Source organism: Theobroma cacao, chromosome 5 (assembly GCF_000208745.1).
Source record: "Theobroma cacao cultivar B97-61/B2 chromosome 5, Criollo_cocoa_genome_V2, whole genome shotgun sequence".
Lineage (NCBI taxonomy): Eukaryota > Viridiplantae > Streptophyta > Magnoliopsida > Malvales > Malvaceae > Theobroma > Theobroma cacao.
Genome location: NC_030854.1, coordinates 2,535,102 through 2,559,658, shown reverse-complemented (window position 1 = coordinate 2,559,658; position 24,557 = coordinate 2,535,102). Strand labels below are relative to the sequence as shown.

The 24,557-nt window shown below is 38.1% G+C and overlaps 5 protein-coding genes across 7 annotated transcripts; 2 read left to right on the top strand and 3 right to left on the bottom strand.

Moving 5' to 3' along the window:
• LOC108661903 lies at positions 2,998–3,636 on the bottom strand. The gene has a single exon (XM_018120885.1). It carries the CDS (start codon positions 3,634–3,636, stop codon positions 2,998–3,000), a length of 639 nt encoding a protein of 212 aa, XP_017976374.1.
• LOC18597901 (interactor of constitutive active ROPs 2, chloroplastic) lies at positions 6,221–11,262 on the top strand. Its single transcript, XM_007027191.2, has 4 exons — positions 6,221–6,527; positions 7,970–8,071; positions 8,954–9,134; positions 9,342–11,262. Exons 2-4 carry the CDS (start codon positions 8,052–8,054, stop codon positions 10,998–11,000), a joined length of 1,860 nt encoding a protein of 619 aa, XP_007027253.2. The 5' UTR covers positions 6,221–6,527; positions 7,970–8,051; the 3' UTR covers positions 11,001–11,262.
• Positions 11,839–13,322, top strand: LOC18597900 (40S ribosomal protein S23). Its single transcript, XM_007027190.2, has 4 exons — positions 11,839–11,961; positions 12,493–12,648; positions 12,734–12,860; positions 12,960–13,322. The coding sequence occupies exons 1-4, from the start codon at positions 11,957–11,959 to the stop codon at positions 13,098–13,100; spliced, it is 429 nt and encodes a 142-aa protein (XP_007027252.1). The 5' UTR covers positions 11,839–11,956; the 3' UTR covers positions 13,101–13,322.
• LOC18597899 lies at positions 13,856–19,767 on the bottom strand. Its single transcript, XM_018121643.1, has 8 exons — positions 19,498–19,767; positions 18,762–18,956; positions 18,412–18,678; positions 16,615–16,649; positions 16,441–16,536; positions 16,013–16,163; positions 15,236–15,909; positions 13,856–14,996 (listed from the first exon to the last, which is right to left on the bottom strand). The coding sequence occupies exons 1-8, from the start codon at positions 19,619–19,621 to the stop codon at positions 14,061–14,063; spliced, it is 2,478 nt and encodes an 825-aa protein (XP_017977132.1). The 5' UTR covers positions 19,622–19,767; the 3' UTR covers positions 13,856–14,060.
• LOC18597898 lies at positions 20,193–24,194 on the bottom strand. Of its 3 annotated transcripts, none has more exons than XR_001928127.1 (3): positions 24,053–24,194; positions 20,968–23,896; positions 20,193–20,620 (listed from the first exon to the last, which is right to left on the bottom strand). XR_001928127.1 is itself a non-coding variant. In XM_007027188.2 (3 exons), the coding sequence occupies exons 2-3, from the start codon at positions 23,885–23,887 to the stop codon at positions 21,669–21,671; spliced, it is 2,121 nt and encodes a 706-aa protein (XP_007027250.2). In that variant the 5' UTR covers positions 23,888–23,896; positions 24,053–24,194; the 3' UTR covers positions 21,207–21,668. The 3 variants fall into 3 exon arrangements, 2 of the variants coding, with proteins under 2 accessions (XP_017977131.1, XP_007027250.2); XM_007027188.2 differs by lacking the exon at positions 20,193–20,620 and having other exon boundaries at positions 21,207–21,681; positions 21,780–23,896; XM_018121642.1 differs by lacking the exon at positions 20,193–20,620 and having other exon boundaries at positions 20,758–23,896.

Here is a 24,557-nt window from a genome sequence, read left to right as displayed (position 1 = left end):
CAAGGCGTGATTAGTAGCAGTAGCAGCAGCTATTTACTCGGCCTCTGCGGTGGACTGTGCAACTACATCTTGTTTCTTGCAATTCCAAGTAAACACAACACTACCGAAAGAAAAACAAAAACCTGTGGTGCTTCGAGAATCCTCAAGACTTCCAGCCCAGTCACTGTCGCAATACCCCAATAGATTATTGCTGGATTTTTTACTGAATTTGAGACCAAAATTCATTGTCCCTTTCACATACCGTAACACCCTTTTGGCTGCAATAAAGTGAAATTCTGATGGCTTTTGCATATACCTTGAAAGAACACTAGCAGCATACATTATATCAGGTCGAGAAGCTGTCAAATACAATAAACATCCAACTAGACTTCTGTAAACTGCACCATTAGCATCTCCACTACCATCATTCTTGCAAAACTTATTGTTTGAGGCTAATGGAGTGTCTACTGACTTACTAGCTTCCATCTTGAATCGTTGCAGCAACTCCCTTGCATACCTGGTTTGATGAATACATATATAATCTGGTTTTTGAACAATTTCCATGCCCAGAAAGAAAGTCATCCCACCAAGATCTGTCATTTCAAACTCCTGCTTCATCTTCATTTTAAAATCATCCACAACATAACTATCTGGACCTGTGACAAGTAAGTCATCAACATACAATGAGACCAACAAATTTACAAAGCCATTTAAATTCAACACATACAAAGTTGGCTCATTCATGCTTCGATTGAATCCTTTACTTCTCAAGTAACTGTCAATTCGTTCATACCAGGCCCTTGGTGCCTGTTTAAGACCATATAGTGCTTTAAGAAGCCTGCAAACTTTGTTCTCATTTTCTTTCTCAACAAAACCTTCCGGTTGCTCAATGTAGACATCTTCTGTTATGAAGCCATTCAAAAATGCAGATTTCACATCTAAGTGCCAGATCTTCCAACTTTCTTTGGCTGCCAAGGCTGTTAGAAGTCGAATGGTATCGTGTCTAGCCACTGGTGCAAACGTCTCAGAGAAGTCTACCCCATATTCTTGAGCATACCCTTTAGCTACCAGACGTGCCTTGTATTTGTTAACTGATCCATCTGCATTAAGTTTAGTTTTGAAGACCCACTTAACCCCAATCACTTTCTGGTTTGCTGGTCTGTCTACAAGATGCCAAGTTTGGTTCTTGTTAATCATCTCAATCTCATCACACATAGCTTTAATCCAATGTTGATCTTTGGCTGCGTCTGTATAACTTGTTGGCTCCAAAATAATAATATTGCAACGCTCATACACATCTTGCAGAGATCTTGTGCCTCTCACTGAATAATCATCAATATTTTCATCTTCAAGTTGATTCTCCAATTGAACTGGACCATCACTGATAATACTCAAGTCTTCTGAGCTTTCAACCGAGTTTGTCCCCCAATTCCACCTACTGAATTCATCAAATGCAACATCCCTATTAACTCGAACCTTCTTAGTCTCAACATCATATAGTCGATATCCTTTGGAAATTTCACTGAAGCCAAGATTAATAACAACCTGTGACTTAACATCCAGCTTTGATCTCTTTTCATCAGGAATTTGGGCATAGCCTATGCAGCCGAACACTCTTATGTGAGAGATCGAAGGCTTGCATCCAAACCAAGCTTCATGAGGAGTCTTTGAATTCAGGCTTCGAGTTGACAGAATATTTAGCAAATTCACAGCAGCATTGATAGCTTCTGCCCAAAAGCTTTTTGGTAATCCTTTCTCAAAAAGAAGACATCGAGCCATCTCAATTATGGTTCGATTCTTTCTCTCACTAACCCTATTTTGTTGGGGACAATAGGGTACTATCAACTGAGCTAAGAAATTCTTAAACTCATTGGATAGATATTCAGTACCATTATCAGTTCTCAACATCTTCATAGCTTGACCAGATTCTTTTTCCACAAGAGCTTTAAAAAATAGAAACTTGGCATAAACTTCTGACTTATGTTTTAGAAAAAATACCCAACTATACCTGGTAAAGTCATCAATGAAGATCAGATAGTACAAGCTTCCATTCAGTGATTCAGGTTTCATTGGTCCCCCAACATCTGAGTGAACAAGCTCCAATTTCTCATTAGCTCTTGACAAGCTCTGCTTTGGGAATGGAGTCCTGCTTTGCTTTCCCATTTGACATATTCCACAGACACGTTCAGTGTGCTCAATGCTTGGAAGCCCTTCTACAATCTGTGATGAGGCCATCAGCTTCAAGGAATTATAATGAACATGTCCCAAACGTCTGTGCCATAGTTCAGCATCACTAGAGATACATTGATAAGCTTGATGTCTATTCTTCATGAAGTCAAGAGGAAAACATTTATTCCTCATTCCAACAATAATCACCTCCTTACCCAAGGGATCAAAAATCATGCAAGACTTATCTTTAAACCACAAGGAATAATTGTCTTCCAAGAGCTGACCAACACTCAAAAGGTTATGGCTAACTTGTGAAGAATAAAATACATGAGAAATGGTTTTGATACCTGTTGGTGTTTGAACTCCCACAGTTCCTTTCCCTTGTATCTTCAAATACTTGCCATCACCAATTTCCATTTGAGTCTTAAAGTTTCTATTTAGTTTCAAGAAATTTTCTTCATTGCTTGTTATGTGGTTAGAGCAACCACTGTCTATCAACCACTCTGTTTTTCTCTCTCTCAAATCAGTGTTTTTGATCATAAACAGTGCTTCCTCTGCAGCCTCCTTATCTTCAACTACAACTGCCTTTTCTTCTCCTCGGGTTCCTTTGGCTTTGCAAACTTTTTCTATGTGACCCAACTGATTACAAAACCTGCATCTCACATCTGGTCTATACCAACAAAAACGATCAGCATGGCCCATCTTTTTACAATAGCTACAAGGAGGAAACTTACTTCTATTTTTTTTTTGTTTACCATCATTCATTCTCTTCTCTTTATCTTTCTTTTCACCTTCATTTCTTCTACTGCTACTACTTGGATTCTTGCTTTTATTCTTAACCAACAGAGCTCATTCCACATTATTCTCATGCCTTATAGCCCTTCTTTGCTCTTGGGCTTGTAAGGCATTCACCAACTCTGTAACAGTGAGTTGAGAGAGGTCCTTTGAGTCTTCCAAAGACGATATTTTAGCTTCAAATTTCTCTGGAAGACTTACAAGAACCTTGTTAACAATTCTCCGTTCGGTTAAGTCCTCTCCAAGTAGTCTTAATTGATTAACAAGCTTCATAATCTTGTCTGAATATTCCTTGATTGTTTCATCATCCTTCATCCTCAGAATCTCGAACTCTCTGTGTAGATTGAGAGCTTGCATCTGTCTTGTCCTCTCACTTCCATGGAACTCATCCTTGAGTCGATCCCATGCTTCCTTTAGGCTATCACAAGTCATAATTCTTGTGAAAATGGCATCTGACACAACAGATTGGATGCAAGAAAGTGCCTTATATCTCCTTGCTACATCCTCACTATGCTGTTTAATTTGAGCAACAGTGGGATTAGCATGTCTCATCACAGGAGAGTCACCTCCCATCTCCACAATCTCCCATAAATCAAAAGCCCTAAGATAGGCTTTCATCTTCACAGCCCATATAGCATAATTTTCTCCTGAAAAAACAGGAGGTGCTGTGACACTAAACCCGGATGAAGCCATGACAGATAATTTTTTGTGAAAGAAGAATAAAAGACTGAGATCTTTTGATGAAAAACACTCTACTGTTTTTAGCACCCTAGGTCTCTCAAGATCCTAGAAGCTCTGATACCATGTTAAACTTTCAAAAAAATAAGTGAAGAAAAATGAAGGAGAGTAGAGAGAATGATTAAGAGTAGTAAGATGAAGATAAAAAACAAAACTATTTTTCATTCATATCAGTTTGCTACTTAAGCAAGTACAGAAAACATAATAAAAACTGATAACTACCCACTAAGTGAACTCAATAGATAACTGATCCATAATTCTAAATAGTAGACTAATAAGTGTCAAGTAGGATAACCAACAATAACTGACTGCAACATAAGAAAATAAGACTAAACTTAACTGAGTCTTATGCCTCAGCATGTAGTGTTTGCTGGCTGCTCAGATAAACACTGTTAACAACTAAAAAGATGCATTCCAACTTCAACAAAGGTTTACCATAATTGTTGATATTCTGCCACCACTTGGTAAACCTGAATGTAAAAAGATTCAAATCCAAGCAATAAAATGGGGATTTGTGATTGTGATCAACACAGTTAAAAGGTTTCAAATACAATCAACTCAATAATATAGCATTTGAAGGCAAATCAGTAAACTTATATCTCTTCAATGTGTTAATGATCACTTAAAAGTTACAGTGAAGGGACTTTGGTCCTTTTGAATAAAGTTAACTCTGGCTGAAAAGCTAATGCATATTTCATCATCCATTGAACTAGAAAGATATACCCTTGCCCTAGGTCCTAGGAGCTCTTAGAGGAAGATTCATTAATTATTTGCAAGAATATTTAGACCCATTGTTAGGTTGTTGCATTGATTCTACAATGGAAAGCGCTGTTCAAACTCACTCTTCAAAGAAGGTTGGCAATAAGCATGACTACATCCTTCCTCTTGTCATTTTTCCCCCTTTTTTTGTGGAAAAAAACCCACTAAAATTGAGTTGTCAAGTAGTTTTTGTTAGTTCCTTTTGTTGTCCAATGGGAATGATCAACATCACAAGCAATAGATTATTAGTTGTTGCTTTCATTGCAAACAAAGCAAAGGCCTAAACACAATGAAAGATACATCTTTCTCCCTTTGATTTAAAACCTTATCCTTGTATTTGTTCTCAAAAGGAAGGCTTTACTACAATGCAAGACATACAAATGTGAGTGCTTTCTAATAATTGGAACCCCACAAGAATATTTTCCTCCTCTTTATAAGGCGCCCAGAAGGAATTAGGCACACATCCAAGCCATTGATGGAGTACTTGTGATCTTTAAAATTGTCCTCAAAGCTTGGAGACATCATTAGGAGACCTATAATCAAAAGTGAAACACATGGGCTTTGGCTTTCAAATCCTTAGCCAAAACAAACTTGATTTATTGCTCATATGACAACTAACATAAATGTTGGTGGGCGGTTTTATTTCAATTTGAGCAGGAAATAGCCAAAGTAGGCAATGTCTAGGGAAAATGGTCCCCAAGTGGTGTTATTTCTAGGGACCCCCATCAAACAAAATGCCCTAAATAACAAGGCTATGACATGTGAATGAATGGTTGAAAAGAGGAGCAAGACGCACACTTTAATTCCATGGATTACTATACATAGCAATTGCATTGGCTCATTAGGGTGTCTCACCACTGTCAATGCAAAGGAAAGGTCCAAAGGAAAATTTTGGGATTTTCCAGGAGAACAAGTAAATTAATATCATCCAGAATCTTATAAAGAACAGAAAAGTTTAAAGGAAAAGAAAATTCCCACTTGTACCTGTAAGAGCTTATGCAATGGTGTGATTTGAAGGAAAGTCTGGTTTTAAACAAATCTTGACTGTTCCCTTTGCGTGAAATGACTCACTTCCTTGCGAAATTTATGGCAAAGAGTGTTATTATATAGGCAAATGCCTCACCAGAAAGATGAAAGAATGACAGGAAAAACAAAAACCAAGACAAGAAAAGCGATGCATAGGTAATAATCAAGTGATTGTAAGACATTGCTCAGATGATAACCACACATTCTACTTACGAAGACAGAGATAGAGAAGGGGCGGTTGGGAATGCAACTAAGCAACTTCAAATAGATTAACCTGGCGTTTCATCCAGCACCCTTTGAGGAAAAGGAAAGAAATGTAAATCCATTGAGCTTTTTCCATGCAAAAACTTGTAAATAAGAAAGCAGCTGGGTTGTTCTCTTTGGATGGAATGCAACAGTGACATTTTGTTCCAATTTAATACTACACAGTGTATTTATTATCATTATTATTTTGCAATGAAGCATCAAAGTCAAGCCATAACTTGATTCCCTTTGCAGGATTCATTGTAGATATTTCATTTGTTGCTTCACCTTTTAGTTTGAAATATGAAGGGAAAAGACAGGAGAAAGATGTCGTTTCTTATGGATGAATCAACAGTTTCCTCTCTCACTCCATGCTTTGATCATAAGGGAGATTAATTGCAGTTTCAGAGGAGGGAGTAGCAGGGAGCCTCAGCATTTAGCAACCAATCATAGCACGTGAGTGAGGGAGCGTGAAAGAGCGCGTGAAAAAGGAGCGTGGCAACTTAATCAATCACAATCTCCTGCATAGGAAAACGTCCCAATGAGCCACCGCCTTTGCTTACTCTCTCCACTGACATTTAACAAAAACAGTGAAAGAAAGAAAGAAAGAGGAATACTTGGCCTTGGGGAACTGAACATTGAGACTGCAGCAGAACCTCAGCTCAAAGAGATTCAGAAGCTCTTACTTAACCCTGTTTGGTATTTCCAAGCTTGGGTTTTCTAGGGTTTTCTTGTTTCCAAGCTTTATTTTTTTTCTCTTTCTTTTTGCCTCTTAAGCATTAACCAAAGCTAGCTAACTAGCTAGCCTCCTCCTCCAGGTAAAACCCAACTCTGTTTTTTTTCTTTTATGTTTTCTTTCACATTTGTGTTTCAGGTTACAGTTTTCACCAATGCAGTTTTCTTCTTGTGCTCACTCTCTTAGTTTGTTTGATGCTCTTTTCGTTTCTTTTTTTTTTTTAATTGAAATGAAAGTTTGAGATTTTTTTTTTGTTAAATGTGTTTAACAGTGAGTCAGGAGTTGTCAATTTCTTTCTGGGTTTTGCTAACTTTAGTTAGTAATGATGTCTCCTTTTGTGTTTCTTTTCTCAAGGAAATCTCAGTTTCTCTGCTGATTTTCTTCTCGGAAAAGAAAATGTTGCTTCACCTTTGCACTGCAGAGCTTGTTTACAGCTAGCTCTCATTTCCTTTTCTTTCCTTTTAACCTAAAAGGAAGCGGAGTCAAATTTGATCCTTTTTTCTTTTCAGAACTATAGCCGCACAATTACTTCAAATTTAACTTGGAACTTGGAACTCTGTTTTCAACTCTGTGTTTAAGCTTACTTTCCATTGTTAACTTGCTCCTGATCCGTACAGCTTTTATCCATCTCAGCTTTGGTCACTAAAGATTGAACAAAGCCTTACCCAGTTTTCAGCTTTCTGTAAAAAAGATGAATCTTATCTGCTTGCTTTTTATATATATGTTTTCTTACCAAGTGTAATCATACCTTGAAACCATGTTTTCTTCAAGTTCATTTGTTTGACTCTCTATACTCCTAACATTGTGCATCGTTCAGTTAAGTCTATCTTCCTTGTTTTTTACTTTCTATGTTAACGAGGCAAAATTTGAAGAAAAAATACGAGATTTTTAATGAGTTCAAGAGCTTTAGTCTTAAATTTGCAGCAGAAAATGGAAATGTAAGAAATGTAGTTTTCTTTGATTGGATTAACTACACTATTGCACTCGCAGTGGCACATAATTTCACTAAGAACGGAATGATCAATTTTTGGTCCAAGATTATTGCAAATCAACAGTTTTGAATTATAATTTCAAACCAAGCACAAGCAGCCAGGCCTACATGGGTTATTAACTTCATTCATTTCTTGCTGGTCCCTTGTGGTTTCTGTAATGTTTTTTGTAGCATATTTTTCAGAACAGGAGTGAAAAAAGGAAGGGGCCAAAGAGAGAGAGAGAAATGAAAAGAAAAGGTGGAAACATGGTTTTTGTAATGATATTTAATGAATTCATTTGATGGCAACCTTTTTTTCCACTATTTTCTTTCTTTTTAAATTTTTTCATTTGGTTCTGGTTGGTGGTAGTGGAAGTAGTTTCTGTGGAGTTTCTTTGAAGGGATTGTATGGTTTGTTTGTTGGTTGGGTCTTGTGCGTACTGCTAAGAGATGACGCTCCTTTGATGAACTATGCTTCCTCTTTCTCTACAATTATATATCAGATTCTCTCTCATGTTCCTTCTCAGCCCACGATTTCTCTGAACTATTTGCAGGTGGTGTGGGTCAGGTGGGGTTTGAAGCAGAGAACATATATCTTGCCCTTTTACCACTTCGACTCAAGGGGATATAAAAATCATGCAGACGCCAAAAGCAAGGTATGATCGCCATTAGTCCATGACTTTTAGAGCATTTTAATCATTCTTTTCACCTTAATCTGCTAGTTTAAGGTTTTTAAGTGCCAATGCTTTGCTAATCTCCAAAGTGGAGTATTTACAATAGTACCTGATGTCATGAAGCCTTCATCAGTCTTGTTTGAGGCAGCCTCCCCCTCCCTTCTCCTCTTCTTCTTCTTCATTTTCTCTTTTTAAAAAAAGTTGAATCATTTTGCAATTTACTTGTTTAGTATTGGCCTAATTAGTGGGTTGGACCTGGTAAAGTTCAGGGTTACTTAATCAATTATCGTCTCCTACTTCTGTTAGATGTTAAACATTTTATTTATTGTCTTGTATAAAGGCTATGTTTCTCCCAATGTTTGAAAATTTTCATGTGAACTGCATTATCGAAATGCATGCCAATAGGGATCTGGATGAGAATTTTTTTTATATTGATGTTGTGTTTTTATGCACATCACTCTCAAGAAGTTGAAATATCATTGTCACAGTATCAGTATCTTGTTAACCCCTTATATCCCCTTTCAAGAAGCAAATAATCTGACACGCTGAGAGGGAGATTGGAATGATCCTAAAGAAGGTAGTTCACAGTTGTTTTACTTGTGCTTGAAAAAAATGGTGCGACATCAACTTCTTTGTGGTGGTTGGCTACTTAATCTTGGAGTTGTTGCTAGTCTTGACCCACCAATTGCGCCACGATTTTAACCTATGGACAAGTTGTAAAAGTAGTTACATCCTCTTGAAAGAACCGTTTATATGATGCACCATTTTGTTTAGCCATAGCTATTACAGAAATTATCTAAAAGCTTCATTCATTTTGCTGCTATTTTCTTTTATTATTTTCCATTTTATTGTCTTTGACCGTAGAACAAGCTCCTTGGAAGTGCCTCAGAGAAAATCTCCTGCAACACCTCGAACTGCTCGTCAACTGAAGACACCAGGACCTGATTCTGACACAGTTTCCTCTCCAAATCCTGCAAGTAAGACTCCCAAAGATAGAAGTCCTAAGGTTACTGCACGCAAAGCATTGAGAAGCCCAGTATCTGAGGTATTCTCCAGTCACTTGCGCCTAAATCAGTTTATTTTTATGGCAATTGGCAAACGGTATATCCAAAAATAAAAGGTTCAGTCTAGGATGGAGCAAACTACAATGAAAACATTTCTGCACACTCTTCAATTCCAGTAGTTTTCTCTTTGCTTATCTACTTAGTTACTCCCACTTACATAATGTTTACTCTTGTTGTGTGAGCTCTAGAAGCAGCGTCCAAACAAAGTGTCTGAACTGGAATCACAGCTTACTCAACTCCAAGATGATCTGAAAAAGACAAAGGACCAGCTGACTGCATCTGAGTCATGGAAGAGGCGAGCTATACAAGAGGCTGAGGAGGCCAAGAAGCAGCTATCAGCAATGTCAGCCAAGCTTGAAGAATCTGAACAGCAGTTGATGGAAATTTCTGCCTCTGAGGATGACAGGGTGGAAGAACTCCGTAAAATTTCACAAGATCGAGATAGAGCATGGCAGTCTGAACTTGAGGCTGTCCAGAATCAGCACTCAATGGATTCTGCTGCCTTGGCTTCTGCCATGAATGAAATTCAAAAGCTCAAAGTTCAGCTGGAAAAGGCATATGAATCGGAAGCCATTCAGACTAAGCATGCTGAATCTGCACATGCTGAGATTCAGAACTTGAGAATTGAGCTGACTGAAACTCTCTCGTTGGTTGACAAACTTAAGTCTGAGCTCACTGATTGCAGAGAATCTGAAGCCCAGGCTCTTGAAGTAGTTAGCAAAACCCAAATGCAACCGGAAACAGCAAATGAAACCATAGAAAAGCTGCGTTCTGATGCAACAAAAGCAACAGAAGCTTACAACACATTATCATTGGAGTTGGAGCAGTCAAAAGCTAGAGTTAAGTCGCTGGAGGGACTTGTGAGCAAGCTCCAGGCAGAACTGGTTGGTAGTAGCAGCAAAATATCCAAGGATCCCAAAGATGATGGACTACCACGGCAGAATGGAGAAAATGAGGAAATACAGCATCTCAAAACAGAGCTTAATTTTGCAAAACTTGAAGTGGGTCAATTGAGATCGGCACTGGATGCAGCTGAAGTCAGGTACCAAGAAGAATATATTCGGAGCACATTGCAAATTAGAAGTGCTTATGAACAAGTGGAAAACATAAGAACGCAGTCATGCCAGAGAGAGGCAGAACTGGGGGCAGAATTAAAGAGAACCAAAACTGATGTTGAAGAACTGAGAGCAAACTTAATGGATAAGGAGACTGAACTTCAGAGTATTTCAGAGGAAAATGAGGGCCTGAATTTGAAGATTGAGAAAAACCAGTCCGATGAAAGAGAATCTGAACTTGCAACGGAGTTGAAGAAGATAGAGGCAGAGTCGACAGAACTGAAAGCAAATTTGACAGCGAAGGAAACAGAGTTGCATAGTGTAACCGAGCAAAATGAAATGCTCAAAATGGAAATTAAGAAGAGTGAAATGGAGGGTTCTAAAGTTCGTGATGAATCTGTTGTATTGTTAGCAGCAGCAAGGGCTGCAGAGCGCGAGGCTCTGATGAAACTCAGCTACGTAACTGAGGAAGCCGATAAGAGTAGCCGAAGAGCAGCACGCGTCACTGAACAGCTCGATGCAGCACAAGCAACAAATACAGAAATGGAGGCTGAGTTGAGGAGACTAAAGGTGCAGTCAGATCAGTGGAGAAAGGCAGCAGAGGCAGCTGCGGCCATGCTCTCTACAGGGAACAATGGGAAACATGCGGACAGAACCATATCTCTTGACAGCAACTATAACCCCATAATGGGTTCACCCAATTCGGAAGACATGGATGATGATTCACCCAAGAAAAAAAATGGCAACATGTTGAAAAAGATTGGTGGGTTATGGAAGAAAGGACAAAAGTAAGATCAGATGCGGTGCAGGTTGCACATATTTCTGCCCTAAATGTTTGACGGTTTCGATATTTTCTCAGGTTTTACGGAAAATTTTCCCTTAATTTTGCTCTTAACATGTCTGGTTAGGGGTGATTCCTCTTGAAGTTTCAATGTTATGGAAACTGTTAAAAGACTAAAACCCCATTAAGAAGACTATCTGTATATGCGAAGACTTGCGCGTTTTGTCGAGTTCTGCTTCACCTTAATATATCTTTCTTGTGGATTTGGATCAATGGAACAAGAATCTGCATTCAGAGCCATAACCAAGTGTCTGAATGTGGACAGCTCATCCAAAAATAGATTCACTTTATATAGAATCATAAATTTTATTACTCATAATAAAATGAAAATATATATTCTTTCCATAATTGATTTTAATTTTATTAATTAATCATTTATTGTACTCAAAATTTATGATTGGTAATGACGTCACTTCAAAATTTCATACATATGCTAAGTTAATTGCGTTTCTTGTAATACAGCATATAAATTTTATAAATTATCATTTAATCACAAAATATTATTTTATAAAATATTTATTTTTAAAAGTTTTTAATTTTTAAATTTATTTATTAAAAACTTGAATAAATTTATACACTTGTTACAATATAACAACTATAAATCTTTTTACGTATTTATTTTCTCTATAATACAAAAAATAAACAATCTCGAAGAGCTCATTCATAACTGAATATTGGGCCCCAACACGGGATTATGGACCAGAAAAGGGGCTTCCATTAGGCCCAAATGAAGGCCCAGGCATCTATCTTATTGGGCCCAATAAAAAATGTTATCTATATATATTCGCCATCATTTCTAGGGTTAGAGCCTTCAGGGTTTAAACTCAGCGGCTGCGGCTACTTCTTGTCCTCGCCTTCAAATCTCTCCGAACCCTCCTTTCAGTCGAAACAACCTCTCTCAGCCAACATGGGGTATGTTCTCTTCTTCTTAATACTAGATAAAGTCGATCGCTTGTCCTCTTCTCTTAGCTCGTGTATCCTTCTTGTTTTGAATGCTGAAGCCGCTCTTGCTTATTGAACGGAATTAATGGTTCTTCGCGAGAAGTGTTTGTTTTTTAATGTGGGTTTTGGATTTTGAAGTCTTTCGTTAGTTCTGTTCTTTGTTTCGGATGTTAGATGGGGAAAAAACAGAAATTTTTATACCTTGATAAGTGTATTGATATTGCTTTGATTTTAGATTTTGCGAACGTATAGCCTTATTTGAATCTTTGATTGCTTTCTATTTAACTCTTAAGTTTTAAATACTGAATTGAAATATGGGTTTGAGTTTATGATTTATATGGAAGTGATGCTTGTGTGAATTATATACTTGGCTTTCATTTCAAGTGATATTGCCCCCCTCCTCAAATATTTGTTAGACAATACAAGTTTTATAGTTTTAGGTGTAGAATTTTATCTTTGAGAAGTTAATAATTACATTAATGGTTTTTTTTTTTTTTTCAGGAAGACACGTGGTATGGGAGCTGGACGCAAGCTGAGGACCCACCGCAGGAGGCAGAGGTGGGCTGATAAGGCATACAAGAAGTCCAACCTTGGAAATGAATGGAAGAAGCCATTTGCTGGCTCATCCCATGCTAAAGGCATTGTTCTTGAGAAGATGTAAGACTAGATCCTTTTTATTGGTGTTCTTGTTTTCTTTGAACTATTATTGAAGAAATGTACTGATGGCTTTTGTAACATTCAGAGGTATTGAGGCTAAGCAGCCAAACTCTGCTATCCGTAAGTGTGCTAGAGTTCAACTGATCAAAAATGGAAAGAAGATTGCTGCATTCGTTCCAAATGATGGTTGCTTAAACTACATTGAAGAGAATGTGAGTATTACAAAAGTGAAATTGTGTAACTCTAGTTGTTTAAGCATATTTAGTATCTTTTTGTTACCTTCTCTTCTAATGAGAATATGTTGGCAATAGGATGAGGTGTTGATTGCTGGATTTGGACGAAAGGGTCACGCCGTCGGTGATATTCCTGGTGTAAGGTTCAAGGTTGTGAAGGTCTCTGGTGTTTCACTCTTAGCACTCTTCAAAGAGAAGAAGGAGAAGCCTAGATCATAAGTCTGCAAGGGGGAGGATGACTCTTACTACCTTTTTATAGTTCTACTAAAAACTGAGAGCTTTTTATTGCGTGGTAGCTTTTCTGGACAATGTTTTGTTTATTTATCGACTGGTTATTGTATTGAATTTGCCATGTCAACTCGATCCAAAAGATTTTGGTGCTTTATTGCTATTCCAAACCATTCTCTTCCTCATGCTATGAATTCAAGCCTTTACTATCTAGCACTGCTATGCTTCTCTGAGTATTTTCTTGTTGCTAACAAGTCATAGGACGATGGAACTAAGAAGAAGTGAATTTCGCAATCATCCCAAGAAAAATATCTATTACATTTTCGGCTAAGATTTGCAAACATTTCTTGGGGAAGTGGTTGAAATTTTCTTTTTTGGGGTTCTGTTCTGTTGCAAACATGTCTATTATTTAAAACACGAAGTAAAAGATAAAACAAACAATATCTACTACAACATGACCAAAGGAAGAACATTCTAAGTGCGCCACTTTGGACTACAATGTCAAGTGCTGTTTTGGTAAGTTACCAGATTTTGGACTTCAAATATAGTAGTAATAAATATGCATCCATGTGACAAACATTTTCATGATGTGGGCACAAAATCTTATATTCACGCGACCAAAACTTTTTCCTTTAATGCTTGTTCTCATTGCATGATAAACATGTGTGGACACAAGATGCATCATGAACTAAGCAAATCGAAAGACTACAAGTTCAGCCCTGAAATTCTATCAGAAGCACTCCATGAAACCAGAACATCAGATTCGAACATGGTGAAAATCGAATCTGGATTTCTCATTACTCGATATAAGTAAAAATTCCACTGAGCTAACAGAGTAGTACAGAATCTACAAGGCGATGTTGTATCTAAAAACTCCCAATAAGAATAATTGAGAGATGATACCATATCAAGGTACCTTAAAAAATCTGCTACTAGAGTGTTGCACTTGTCTTAGCTGTACTCCGGTAAAATGCTCTCTGGAGACTGTAATGTGGTTATCTTGTCCACCCCCACTGCTGATCCTGGTGTAACTGCCAGTGGTGTATGTGTATCCATATTGTAAAAAGAATCCTTGACTGAGAAAGGTCTCCTTGAGCCGGCCATAATTTCAGAAGTCATAGGGGAAGGAGAAGTGCGAATGGGCTTTGACCAACAGTTCTCAACCTTCTTGTCACCATGAGCAAGATGAGAATCAGCATTGGGTTCTTTCTGAGTGTCTGAAGATAAATACCCTTCCGCGGTGCCAGCAATTTGATCTTCAATATGAGCTTCTTCCTTTTTTTTGGTGTTGTAAAGGATAAGTGTATCAGTCTTCAGATATAAATGGCTGTATGTTTCATTTTCGGCAGCTACTTTCAATGGGATTGTGTTCTGATCATCAGATTTGGAAGTTAAATTATCAGTGGTTTCAGGTACTCCATCAAGAGGAACAATCTTGGTGTCCTTTATGCGAGCACCATCCTTGCCTCCCAGGCCTACAACTTGCTTTGGAAAACCCGGGCTCACAATTTTTTCTGCCGTACCAATGCCCTGAGCCTTTGAGTAACTTTCTCTACCAGTTTTCAAAGATGATTTATTCTGAAATTTTGGAGATATGCCGGGGCTGCTTTTGGGGTTTCTTAAAGCACTTGATACCTTTGCTGCAGCATTTGGAGATTTTTGAATAGTCAAGGAAGATCTAGATTTCACAGCAGAGGAAGTTTGCTTAACATCAACCTTGGGGCTCTGGATTGCAGTCAGAGTTCTAACAGGTTGAAGCTTTCCAATCTTTGCCTTGTTTAAGCTCCCACTAGGACTAGTGCTTTTTGCTCCAATTTTAGGCAAGCCATTAGGTACACCAGGATGAGACAGCATACTCCCATTTGGAGTGCGTCCTGATGATCTTACCTACATCCATCACAATTTCACAGATTATAGTACTTTCCGAACAAAGCAAAGTAAGACTCAAAACATTACAAAAGGTGGTTTGTTCATTTAGATTTCATAATAGAATAAAAAAGTTGTATCCTCTTTATTCAGCAGAAGATTCTGAAATGAGATTTTCCATCTGCTTATTCTTGAAAATAGTTTGGCGAAAACCACTTCCTATCTATTAAACAGAGAAATTTTAAAAATTAAGAACTAACCCCATCAAAAAAGCCAAGTTTTGGTGATGGCATTCGAAGGCCGGAGGGTTTCATGGAAGCTGGATGAAGAAGCCCACTAGTTCCAGCTGAAACTTTGTTTACACTTTCATCAAGTGAGCCAGTAACCTCAGCACCATGTCCCATTGAGCACTGACCAGTAGGATGGTCTTGAGAATCCAAAACTTGGTGGGCGTCCCTATTTGTACCAAGTCCTTTGCGAGAGCCAATGCCAAGGCTAGGTCTTACAATATTAGACCTTTGATTAACAGTAGAGGTTGATGATGATGAGTCTGAGGACCATTCACTGATAGAGCTAGCAGGAGATATACTGGAAGATAGCTTGGTAGAAGACTTCGAAAAAGTTGAGAGCCTTGAACTTCCTGCTTGATTTTTACCTTTTGATGCAATTTTCGATGGGGTGCTGATAGTGCAACCAGAGGAAGATGGACTAACTCTTCCGGAGTCGTTCTTTCGTTTAATCGAATTCAAGGAAGATTTAGTAATTCTGCCAGATGAAGCACTGGCACAGCTCTCAAGTGAGGAACAAGAAGTTGTCAGCTCTGTTTTAATTGAGACTGGAGAGCACGAAGAAGACTTGGAAGATAATGTAGGCCTAGGCACAATATTTCTTAAACCACCCAAAGCAGGAGTCTTTGAAACTGTATTCCCTCTACCTACAACCATCAAATTGAATTTAGTAATTTAAACAGAAACATGAGAACGATAACTTCTTCTGTTTTCATGAAACTAAGTTAAACATATTGTAGTCTGAATTACCAGTCACACTTTTTGCATCCTTTTCCATTTTGACGTTCTTAGAACCCAAGGAAACCCTTTTGATTGGTGTTGTTGAGAGGGGAACAACCCTGCTTAGTACCTTTGGTGGCTTATGAAGAGATGAAGTTGGTTCTCCACTTCTAGCAAAAGACTATTGGTAAAACCAAAAACAAAGTCAGAGTTGCAGTTGTGCTAAATAGCAGTTATATGGTTGCATATTCAGCAGTTGCATAGAACTTTTACAGGCTTATAGTATAGTTTTCTGAGAATGTTGCTGTGTAAGTCAATTTAACCTAACAATTTAGATTTGGAAGTTTAAAACTCACTTAAAACAACCTAGATTGTTAAATAATATTCATCTCTATCTCAACTAGAAAAGATTATACAACTTGCAGCTACTTATTCGCATGACATAGCACAATACGTACCTGAGAAATTTGTGGACGGACAGAAACCTGCTTCATTGTTTTCCCAGAGTCTTTCACACCAATGTTTGGCTTTTTTGGAGCAGCTTTCTGCTTCATCTGAAATCACAAAAATGTTATTGGAAAAATACAAGTAACAATTAATGAAAGTTTACTGCAGACAATTCTTTAATTCACCTTATCTTGAGTAGCCAATTCTACCTTCTTTGAATCTGGAAATGAAAAAGAAAACAGGGCACTGTCAGTTTGAAAATATTTTTTGAAATGATCACGTATGCCTAGCATGTTCATTTACACCCTACATCTCATCTTATTTAGAAAGAAGACAAAAAAAAAAAAAAAGCTCAGCATGTGAATGAAAGACTCTAGATAAGGCATTTTATGCAATTATGTGATTCACAAAGAAATATGGTCTGGACCTAGAAGGCATGTTCATTTGCACCTATGGACATTTGAAAAAGTAGTTTCCATCTTCCCCATCTAGGGATAAGTAGAATATAAGTGTTCTTAACCTCATGATCACATTTTCCTCAAGGGAAATCCTCAAAGGCTCTCTTATGCTGGAAGATTGCAGCTGATGCAATCAATTTTTTTAGTTTTCAATACTACTGGTGCAGCATCTTTCTTCTCCCTTAAAAGTTTGTCAAAAGAACTGTACAGATTTTCTCCTCTTTATTATGGAAAGGTAAAGATGGTGATACTAGGGGTGCCAAACTTAGCTGGGAAACTATTCCAAGAATGAAGGCGGTCTTGGTTTTAAGGATCTCAAAGTTTGGAATCTTGCTTGTGGCCTTAAGCACATCTGGGCTTTATTTACTCAAGATGGTTCTCTTTGGGTTGCCTGGACTAAAGCTTATCTCCTAAAAGGCAGGAGTTTTTGGAAGATTAGCTGTACTCAAAGCTGTTGCTGGACTTGGAGGAAGCTTTTAAATCTTAGGCCAACTGCAAGGACCCTTATAAGCACAAAATTGGGAATGGGCTCAGCGTCTCTTTATGGTACGATGATTGGCTCCCATCAGGCCCTTTCCTTCTTATTTATGGCAGAGGTTCTTTATAACAGAATGATATATCTGAAGATGCAAAGGTTGCTTCTCTTATTAGCAATGGTAGCTGGATGTGGCCTTCTCGTGAGTCTCAGGAGTTTAGGCAAGTTCAGCAGATGTGCTCTTCTTTACTTTGAGCTCAGCTGATGATATTGTGGTGTCACAGGCCTCAAAGAGTGGTATGTTCAAGGCTTCTGATACTTGGCAGTTGCTTAGAGCTATGAAACCTAAAGTAGTTTGGCACAAACTTGTGTGGAATCAATTCTCTCTTCCTAAGCATAGATTTATTGCTTGGCTTATTACTTTAGAGTACACCTTTCTCGTATCAGAAGTCGGGGTATTAGTCTTCATAAAACAACATGTAATTTCTATGATGCTGAAGAGACTAGAGATCACAACTTTTTTCACCCACAATTCCTCTAAGGATATTTGTTGCCAAAATCTTGAAAAGCTGATTATCTAAAGGAGGGTTGGTTGTTGGCAAGAAGAGTTTAAGTTGCTCACTCTAGAGGCAAGTCTTTTGCAGCTATCTTGTTAAGGGTGGCCTGGTCAGCAAACTTGTTATCATATCTGGGGGGATTTGAAACTTGAAGAAGTTTGGCTTTTCTGCTCTTACTGCTGATGCTATTTTGCATTCTATTATTTTTAATGAGAAGATTTGTTTAAGAGGTGTTATTCAAGTGCCTGACTCCCCCATTAACCAGCTTTTATGTTATAATTGGAACATTGTTGTAAGGGGTAGTCACTAAACTTTCTTTTTCTGGTTGTTATGTTGTTTTGATAGCAGGTTTTCCCCAGCATTATTGGTTAAATATAATGCTAGTTATCCAAAAAAAAATCATTTGGAGATGTAATTTTGGCCTCGGAGCAAAATCTTTGGGTTTGCCAGCATATAACAATGCAGAGACAAAGAGAAACAAACTATACTTACGTGACACAGTTGGCGTATCTGCTGTTTTCGATTCCTTTTTGCCACTTGAATTTGCAATGTTGGATGCTTTGTTAGATTTCTGGATTGATGCTCTTATATCTTCAAATAAATCAGCCTCAAGACTTTCCAATGTCAAAGTTTCACTATCCAATGTTGTTAACGAATCACAAGATTTGTTTACATCCTCTCGAATCCCAGGTAATGTGTGTATTTCACCTTTCTCATTGCCTCCAATCATGCTAGACAACTCCTCTGGATCGAGAACACCTAAAAGACAGGATATAAATCATATCAAAACAGGAAATTTAGAATCATGACTCGTTTAAGTGTAAATGAAATCCAATTTGTACCTGCACTTGTGAAGAAAGCACTATCCCATGCTAAACTTTTGCGTAAATTATATTTTCCATTCTTACTCGTCTTGTCTTGTTCCAAAGAATCCGGTGGTTCCTCTAACTTTCCATTTTCTTCAAGGGAGCCTAACGAGATTTCTGCACTGTCGGGATCCATGGCGAATCTAACACTTTTGGTTCCACTCCTCTTCCCTTTACAACACATAAAATCCAATTTGTCAGAAAAAGAAAAAAGAGAGAGAGAATGAGATTAAATTTCAAATAAAAAACACGTAAAACAAAATGAGGATCATCATCTTTTATCTGTGAAAAAGCAAATCCCCAAATTATCAAATGGTAATGAGAAATTGCATTCAACAAACCAACAAGAATCCATTTATCAATTAATTTAAAGGTTTATTGGAAACAATTTGTATAACGAATACCCGGAGAAACAAACGAATCATGAAAAATTAGGTTCATATCTATGATTTTTTTGGAGCTAATTACCGTTAATAAAACGGCCAAAACGCATTTCACAATCAATTTAAAACACGATTAAAAGTATTAGACAAATCAAGTACTTTTCCGATGAAACATAAATCCTGCAATAACCAATAAATCTCAAACAAGTTCAAATTAAAAGATATCAAACAAATAAATCAAATTTTCAAAAAAAAAACCAGAATTATTAGCATTTCTCTGATATCCCATGCAAAGTCAAGAGAAAATAATATAAAATTAAAGGGGAAACCTGAGGATTGAGGGTTTATGGGATCGCAGAGAGGCGAATTGATGAGGCAATCGTCTTCGGACGAAACGTCGATGAGGCTCAGCCCTTTGATATCGAAGTCGCTTTGCTTCTCAGAATCACCCATTTTCCCGACGGAGATTAATATCAGATCGAATAGGAAATAAGGCGATTAAAGGTGTAATTATTTTATGTAATAGATCAAGAATTGAAGGAGAGATGCGTGAAAGAGAGAAGAGACGAAGGAGAAGTGAATATTTTGAATTTGGGAGAAGAGGCAGTTCAAAATTAAATTTATTAAATAATGCGAAGAAAAAGAAAAAATAGGGAGCGTTTGATGTATATGGCACTTTCACCGAGGTGTAGGTACGAATTTTTGAGACGTTGTGGGACCGGTTACATGTGTGCGGTGATCAGCAGGATGGACGTTGGATTTTCCATTTTGATTTTATCTTTAATTGGGAGACTTTATTTTCAATCCGTTACACGGATTTATCATTTAGGTCCTCATCCAACGGTTTCCAAGATTTTGATATTGCTGTAAAAGAATTGAATGGAGGGTCCAGATCGTTGCTTTGTGAGTAAAGAGCAATTTTCATTTTATCTAGAAGTGGATTGGAAATGCCATATTTTGAGGTGAAACGTTATACGACAAGTAACAGGGTATCTTTTCCGCAAATAATTAACCTTTTCACAAATTAACCTAATGAAAAACTTGCGCATATTTTAATTGTCTTCAAAAGAGTACAATTTACAGCCTGTTTTTTTTTTTTTTACTTATTCAATGCTCCTGATTTAAGTGACTATTTCACCCACCCAATTATCTCGGGCCAGAGGGAATGAGAAGGAAGCATTGAGTATGACTGATGATTTACGGCCTAATATTAAACCATAATATATTTCCTGTTAGATGAGCAGTAACGTGATGATGGGAAGGCGCTGCCAAGTGCCAACCTTAAAATCTCATGATTACAAGCCAATGAGATGTCGGGAAGAAGCATGCAACCCATGATGAGCATCACGAATGAGACTGTTCAAAGAGCCAAGATCATGTTCCATCTGAAGCTGTTGCAGTTTCAAGAATGTCCGAACCACCTCAACAAGCCCAAAGCTTCAGCAAGAAACCCTACTTGGAAGTGAAAAATGGCAATTACAAACCATACTCAAAGGCTTTGATGCTTTTAGTATAAAAATTTCTATACAACCCCCCTTAATTACCATGTTATACTTAGAAACCCCGAGAGAGAGCATTGCAAAAGGTGGTAGTGCATAAACTTAAATTAACTGAATGTAAAAAAGGTTTTCACTACAGCAAATCAAAATGTGCAAGATGGTCAGTCATATAAATTAACCTGCTTGTGAAGAATTTGCAAAAGAAATAGCTACGTCAACTGTCTGATCCTACCATTTTAAACCAATACAACCTGTCACTTTTATATAACCTCATAAAGGAAAGCATTTAGAAGTTCAAACCTTGAGTGTGAATGCTTAACCTCTCTTTACATCAACTTGACTAGAATCCATGGCATCAAGTAGTACTTCCATCTCCACATGTTTCATCTGTTCTGCTTCGCTTAGTTGCAACTGGAGATGATCTAGGCAGTGCAGAAGCCAGACGCTTGAGGCGGTAACTAACAAGTGAGGGTCCGAAAATGCTGTATTTTCCAGAACTGCTGAAAGCTGTTTCAGCATCTGCATGTCTTTTAAAAACCACTCTGGCACGGACGCTCTTTTTTAACACTTCAGCCCCTGGCGCAACCAAAGGCCCATAACGGCTAAATATCTTATTCAGGTCTTCTACTGAAGGAACCGATTCTAAGTCTGAAAAATTCAAAATCAAAGCAGTTGGATATAGATCTTCTGTATAACTTTCATCTGAGTATTCTATCCGTTTCTCTGCTTCCATTCCAAGATTTTCATCTGTGACTGTACATTTCTGTTCAGAATCCAAATTGGGACTTGCCTGAGCAGCCGGTTGCGATTCAATGACAGAAAAACCCTTTTCACTAGGAGTGTCCAGAGAAACCTCTGTGGTTTGGTTGTGGTTGTCAACTGCTAATTGCTCTTCAGGAAGGCACTGGATTATTCTATCAGAACAACAGGTGTCTTTGATTGAAGTCAACTCAGACTTTCCAGTAACTTCAAACCTGGTTGACTTCTCCCCTATTTCGCCATCAGTTCCTTGTTCTGAAGATTGTTCAGACATTTCAGAGCTGTTAAGATCCATAGCAAATGAATTCCTCAACTCCATAAAGAAAAAAACCATAGAGGACAAAAAACTATACCCTTTCAGGGGATCTGTTGCGGCCAAGCAAAGCTGTGAGAGCATCTCATCAGCGGAAGACATATTTGTTTGAAAAGCCGTCTTCCCTGGAGATTTACCAGACGAATTTTTTCCTTTACTTTCATTATTAACTGCAGACTTTTTTTTAGTTGTCCCATCACCATGCTTAAGTACTGGAGTTGAAACTGTTGAACTTGAACCATTCAGTTGGCTTGCAACCCTAAGTATGCTAGCTCCAACTCTGAAAGTTTGTTTAGACTGCAGAGACTTATCAACAGACCCTGTTGACGCATTACTTCTATTCTGTTTCAATGCTGAGTCATCACGCACAGACTCAACCACCTTTAGTTTTTTAGCAGGGGATGAAGAAATTAACTTGTCACCAGCTTTCTTAGTCAATTTCCCTTTTCCATTTTGCATATTCAAGCGCCTTTCAGCTATCAACTCTGACAAGCTTTTCTCCTTTTTGTTGGAAACTTTAGCGTCCCCTGGGATTTTCTTTTGTTTCTGAGAAGAGCCATCTTGACTCTCTGACTTCTCTCTTTCAGAAAGCACCTGTTTGTCAACTTCAACACTAGGAACATCATCTCCAATCAGTTCACAATGTTTCTTTACTTCTTCGGAGAGAGGTATCTCCACATCAGTCTCCAACAATCCACAAAGGTTTTGAAATTCAGGTAGCTGAGAGTAACCCTTCCAGCGATGGAATGCCAACAATTGTGCCTGTGATGTTATGAATTGCAGTCTGTCAACCTCGCTATAAGAAGGTGATTGGGCCAGTGCTTTTATCCTCTCAACAAGTTCAAAAGGGTCAAAAGAAGCAACACCTGAAAATCTGTCCCCACCATCTTTTCTACTAGATTCTTCTCGGATCCCAGCATTAACAATTATCTGAGCTTGAACCTCGGCATATGCTTCCTTGGAAATGCAAGAACAGGCCAGACCGAACTCCACACGTCTAGAAACCTCATCCAAAGCACAATCAATAGCATAGTGAAACTCTTCCATATTGTTCTGCTTTTCCATATGTGAGAAATGGGGCCTAAAGGGCTTGATCCGTGATGCTTCGTTCCAAGCAAATGTCTGGTCACCAAAATATGCAATCAAATAACAGTCCTTTTTAAAATACTTCTTCGCCTTCGCTGTGGCAGCTGAACGATCAAATATCTGTCCCGGCCACCAGGGATGACTCCTTACTTTACCCCAGACTAAATCAGAGACACAAAATTCAGGTTCTTCTGGTTTTTCTGGTTTTGCATCAGCATCATCAGATACATCCTCGTCTGTGCTTGTGCATGAATTCAAGTCTACCGCATCATTTAACAGATTAGACCCTTTTTCTGCATTCTGAATAACCCTGTCCCCTTTGTCTTGGATGGCAGTAATTAAATTTCTTTCGTTGGTATCGTCAGGTGTATCAATCTCCATATCCCGACCTTCTAATCTGCCAGAAGATCCTTCCTTTGAACTCACATTCTGCTCCCCATAAGGTAAAGAGTTTCCAGGACCTAATCCTGAAGAAAGAGGCTTCGCATCATCAGAACCTAAATCATGAGCAATACCAGATTGAATGGTATTATCAGCAAACAAGCTCAACTGAATCCTAACAGAATTCCCCTCTATCAACGTGTCCTCACTAGGACACACACTAAAATTAAGATCCTCAGCTACCCCACCAGAAGATCTCATAGCAATTTGTTCAGCCACCACTGGTTTCTTGTCTTCAATAGAAACACTCTCTCCGTCTCCACGTCCTCTTGATCCTCCATCAACCTCCATCAAAGAATCCCCACCCGAGCTAAACCGGGCACTAACTTTACCATCAACCTCTTCACCTAAGGATCCAATATCAGCTTCCAAATCAATCCCTTTATGTTTCACACTTTCCATTTTGCTTTCTTCCCCTAGCTCATCAATCCCACCAGCGGACTCATTATCCTTTCCAAAGACCCCAACCCCATCAACTGTTCGTTCTGTTAGGGTTTTGGTTGAAGAAGTACCCGCCCCAGAGGCCGGCTCCTCATCATTTACATCATTATCCTCGTTTTCTCGGTCAACCGGAAGAGCATCACAGTTCAAGTCGATTTCTTCAGGAATTTTTTTCGACATTGAAGAACCCTAAAAATAAAATAAACTGAAAACATTAAAAACCCTAATTCACTAAAAAAACAAAACCTAACAAACCATTAACAGCTCAAAAAAAAAACTGATATAAACCCAATTAGTAAAGAGATACACTAGCGAATAAAATTAATAAACAGAAGAGCTGTGTACCGTCGTTTACTTGATTTTGATGCTCGAATATAAATGGAGTTGCCCTAGTTCAAGAGTAAAAAATTGAAAAATCCTGGTAGGGTTTTGGGGAGAGAGAGAGAAAGAGAGGGAAGGGAAGGGGAGGTCGTGTCTGGAGTTTCCCGGAACTGGTTTTTGGTTTCGGGTCCCTTTAAAATGTGTGACGATCTTGTGGGCACGTGGCGGAGATCGGAAGGGTTTAGTTCAAAAGAGCAGGTGATGGACTAGTGTTGATTTGTGATTTTCCACGTGTCAGCTTATTATGAAGTTGGAAAAGTTAACTATCATGTGATTAACTTGGATTAACATCAAGTTAACTAATTTGGGAATATGCACACTAGCATTTAATTAATTAATTGGTATATAATCTTTATTTTAAAAGAACAAAGTTTGAAACCTTCTTCTCTAAATTCAAAAAATTAATTTGAAAATATAGATTTTATCATCTATAAAACAAAAATTAAATGATGGCTCAACTTGTTTTAAA

What these genes read in the sequence shown, in the direction of transcription:
- LOC108661903 (XM_018120885.1), bottom strand. Translation starts at nt 3,636, where the DNA reads ATGGCTTCATCCGGGTTTAGTGTCACAGCACCTCCTGTTTTTTCAGGA.
- LOC18597899 (XM_018121643.1), bottom strand. Translation starts at nt 19,621, where the DNA reads ATGGGTGATTCTGAGAAGCAAAGCGACTTCGATATCAAAGGGCTGAGC. An exon ending in TGCTTTCTTCACAAGTGCAG is followed by an intron (nt 18,679 to 18,761) that starts GTACAAATTGGA and finishes CCTGTCTTTTAG; the next exon opens with GTGTTCTCGATCCAGAGGAG. An exon ending in TCCGTCCACAAATTTCTCAG is followed by an intron (nt 16,164 to 16,440) that starts GTACGTATTGTG and finishes TTTTACCAATAG; the next exon opens with TCTTTTGCTAGAAGTGGAGA.
- LOC18597901 (XM_007027191.2), top strand. Translation starts at nt 8,052, where the DNA reads ATGCAGACGCCAAAAGCAAG. An exon ending in ATGCAGACGCCAAAAGCAAG is followed by an intron (nt 8,072 to 8,953) that starts GTATGATCGCCA and finishes CTTTGACCGTAG; the next exon opens with AACAAGCTCCTTGGAAGTGC. An exon ending in TGAGAAGCCCAGTATCTGAG is followed by an intron (nt 9,135 to 9,341) that starts GTATTCTCCAGT and finishes TGTGAGCTCTAG; the next exon opens with AAGCAGCGTCCAAACAAAGT.
- LOC18597898 (XM_018121642.1), bottom strand. Translation starts at nt 23,887, where the DNA reads ATGTCGAAAAAAATTCCTGAAGAAATCGACTTGAACTGTGATGCTCTT.
- LOC18597900 (XM_007027190.2), top strand. An exon ending in GGCATTGTTCTTGAGAAGAT is followed by an intron (nt 12,649 to 12,733) that starts GTAAGACTAGAT and finishes TGTAACATTCAG; the next exon opens with AGGTATTGAGGCTAAGCAGC. An exon ending in TAAACTACATTGAAGAGAAT is followed by an intron (nt 12,861 to 12,959) that starts GTGAGTATTACA and finishes TGTTGGCAATAG; the next exon opens with GATGAGGTGTTGATTGCTGG.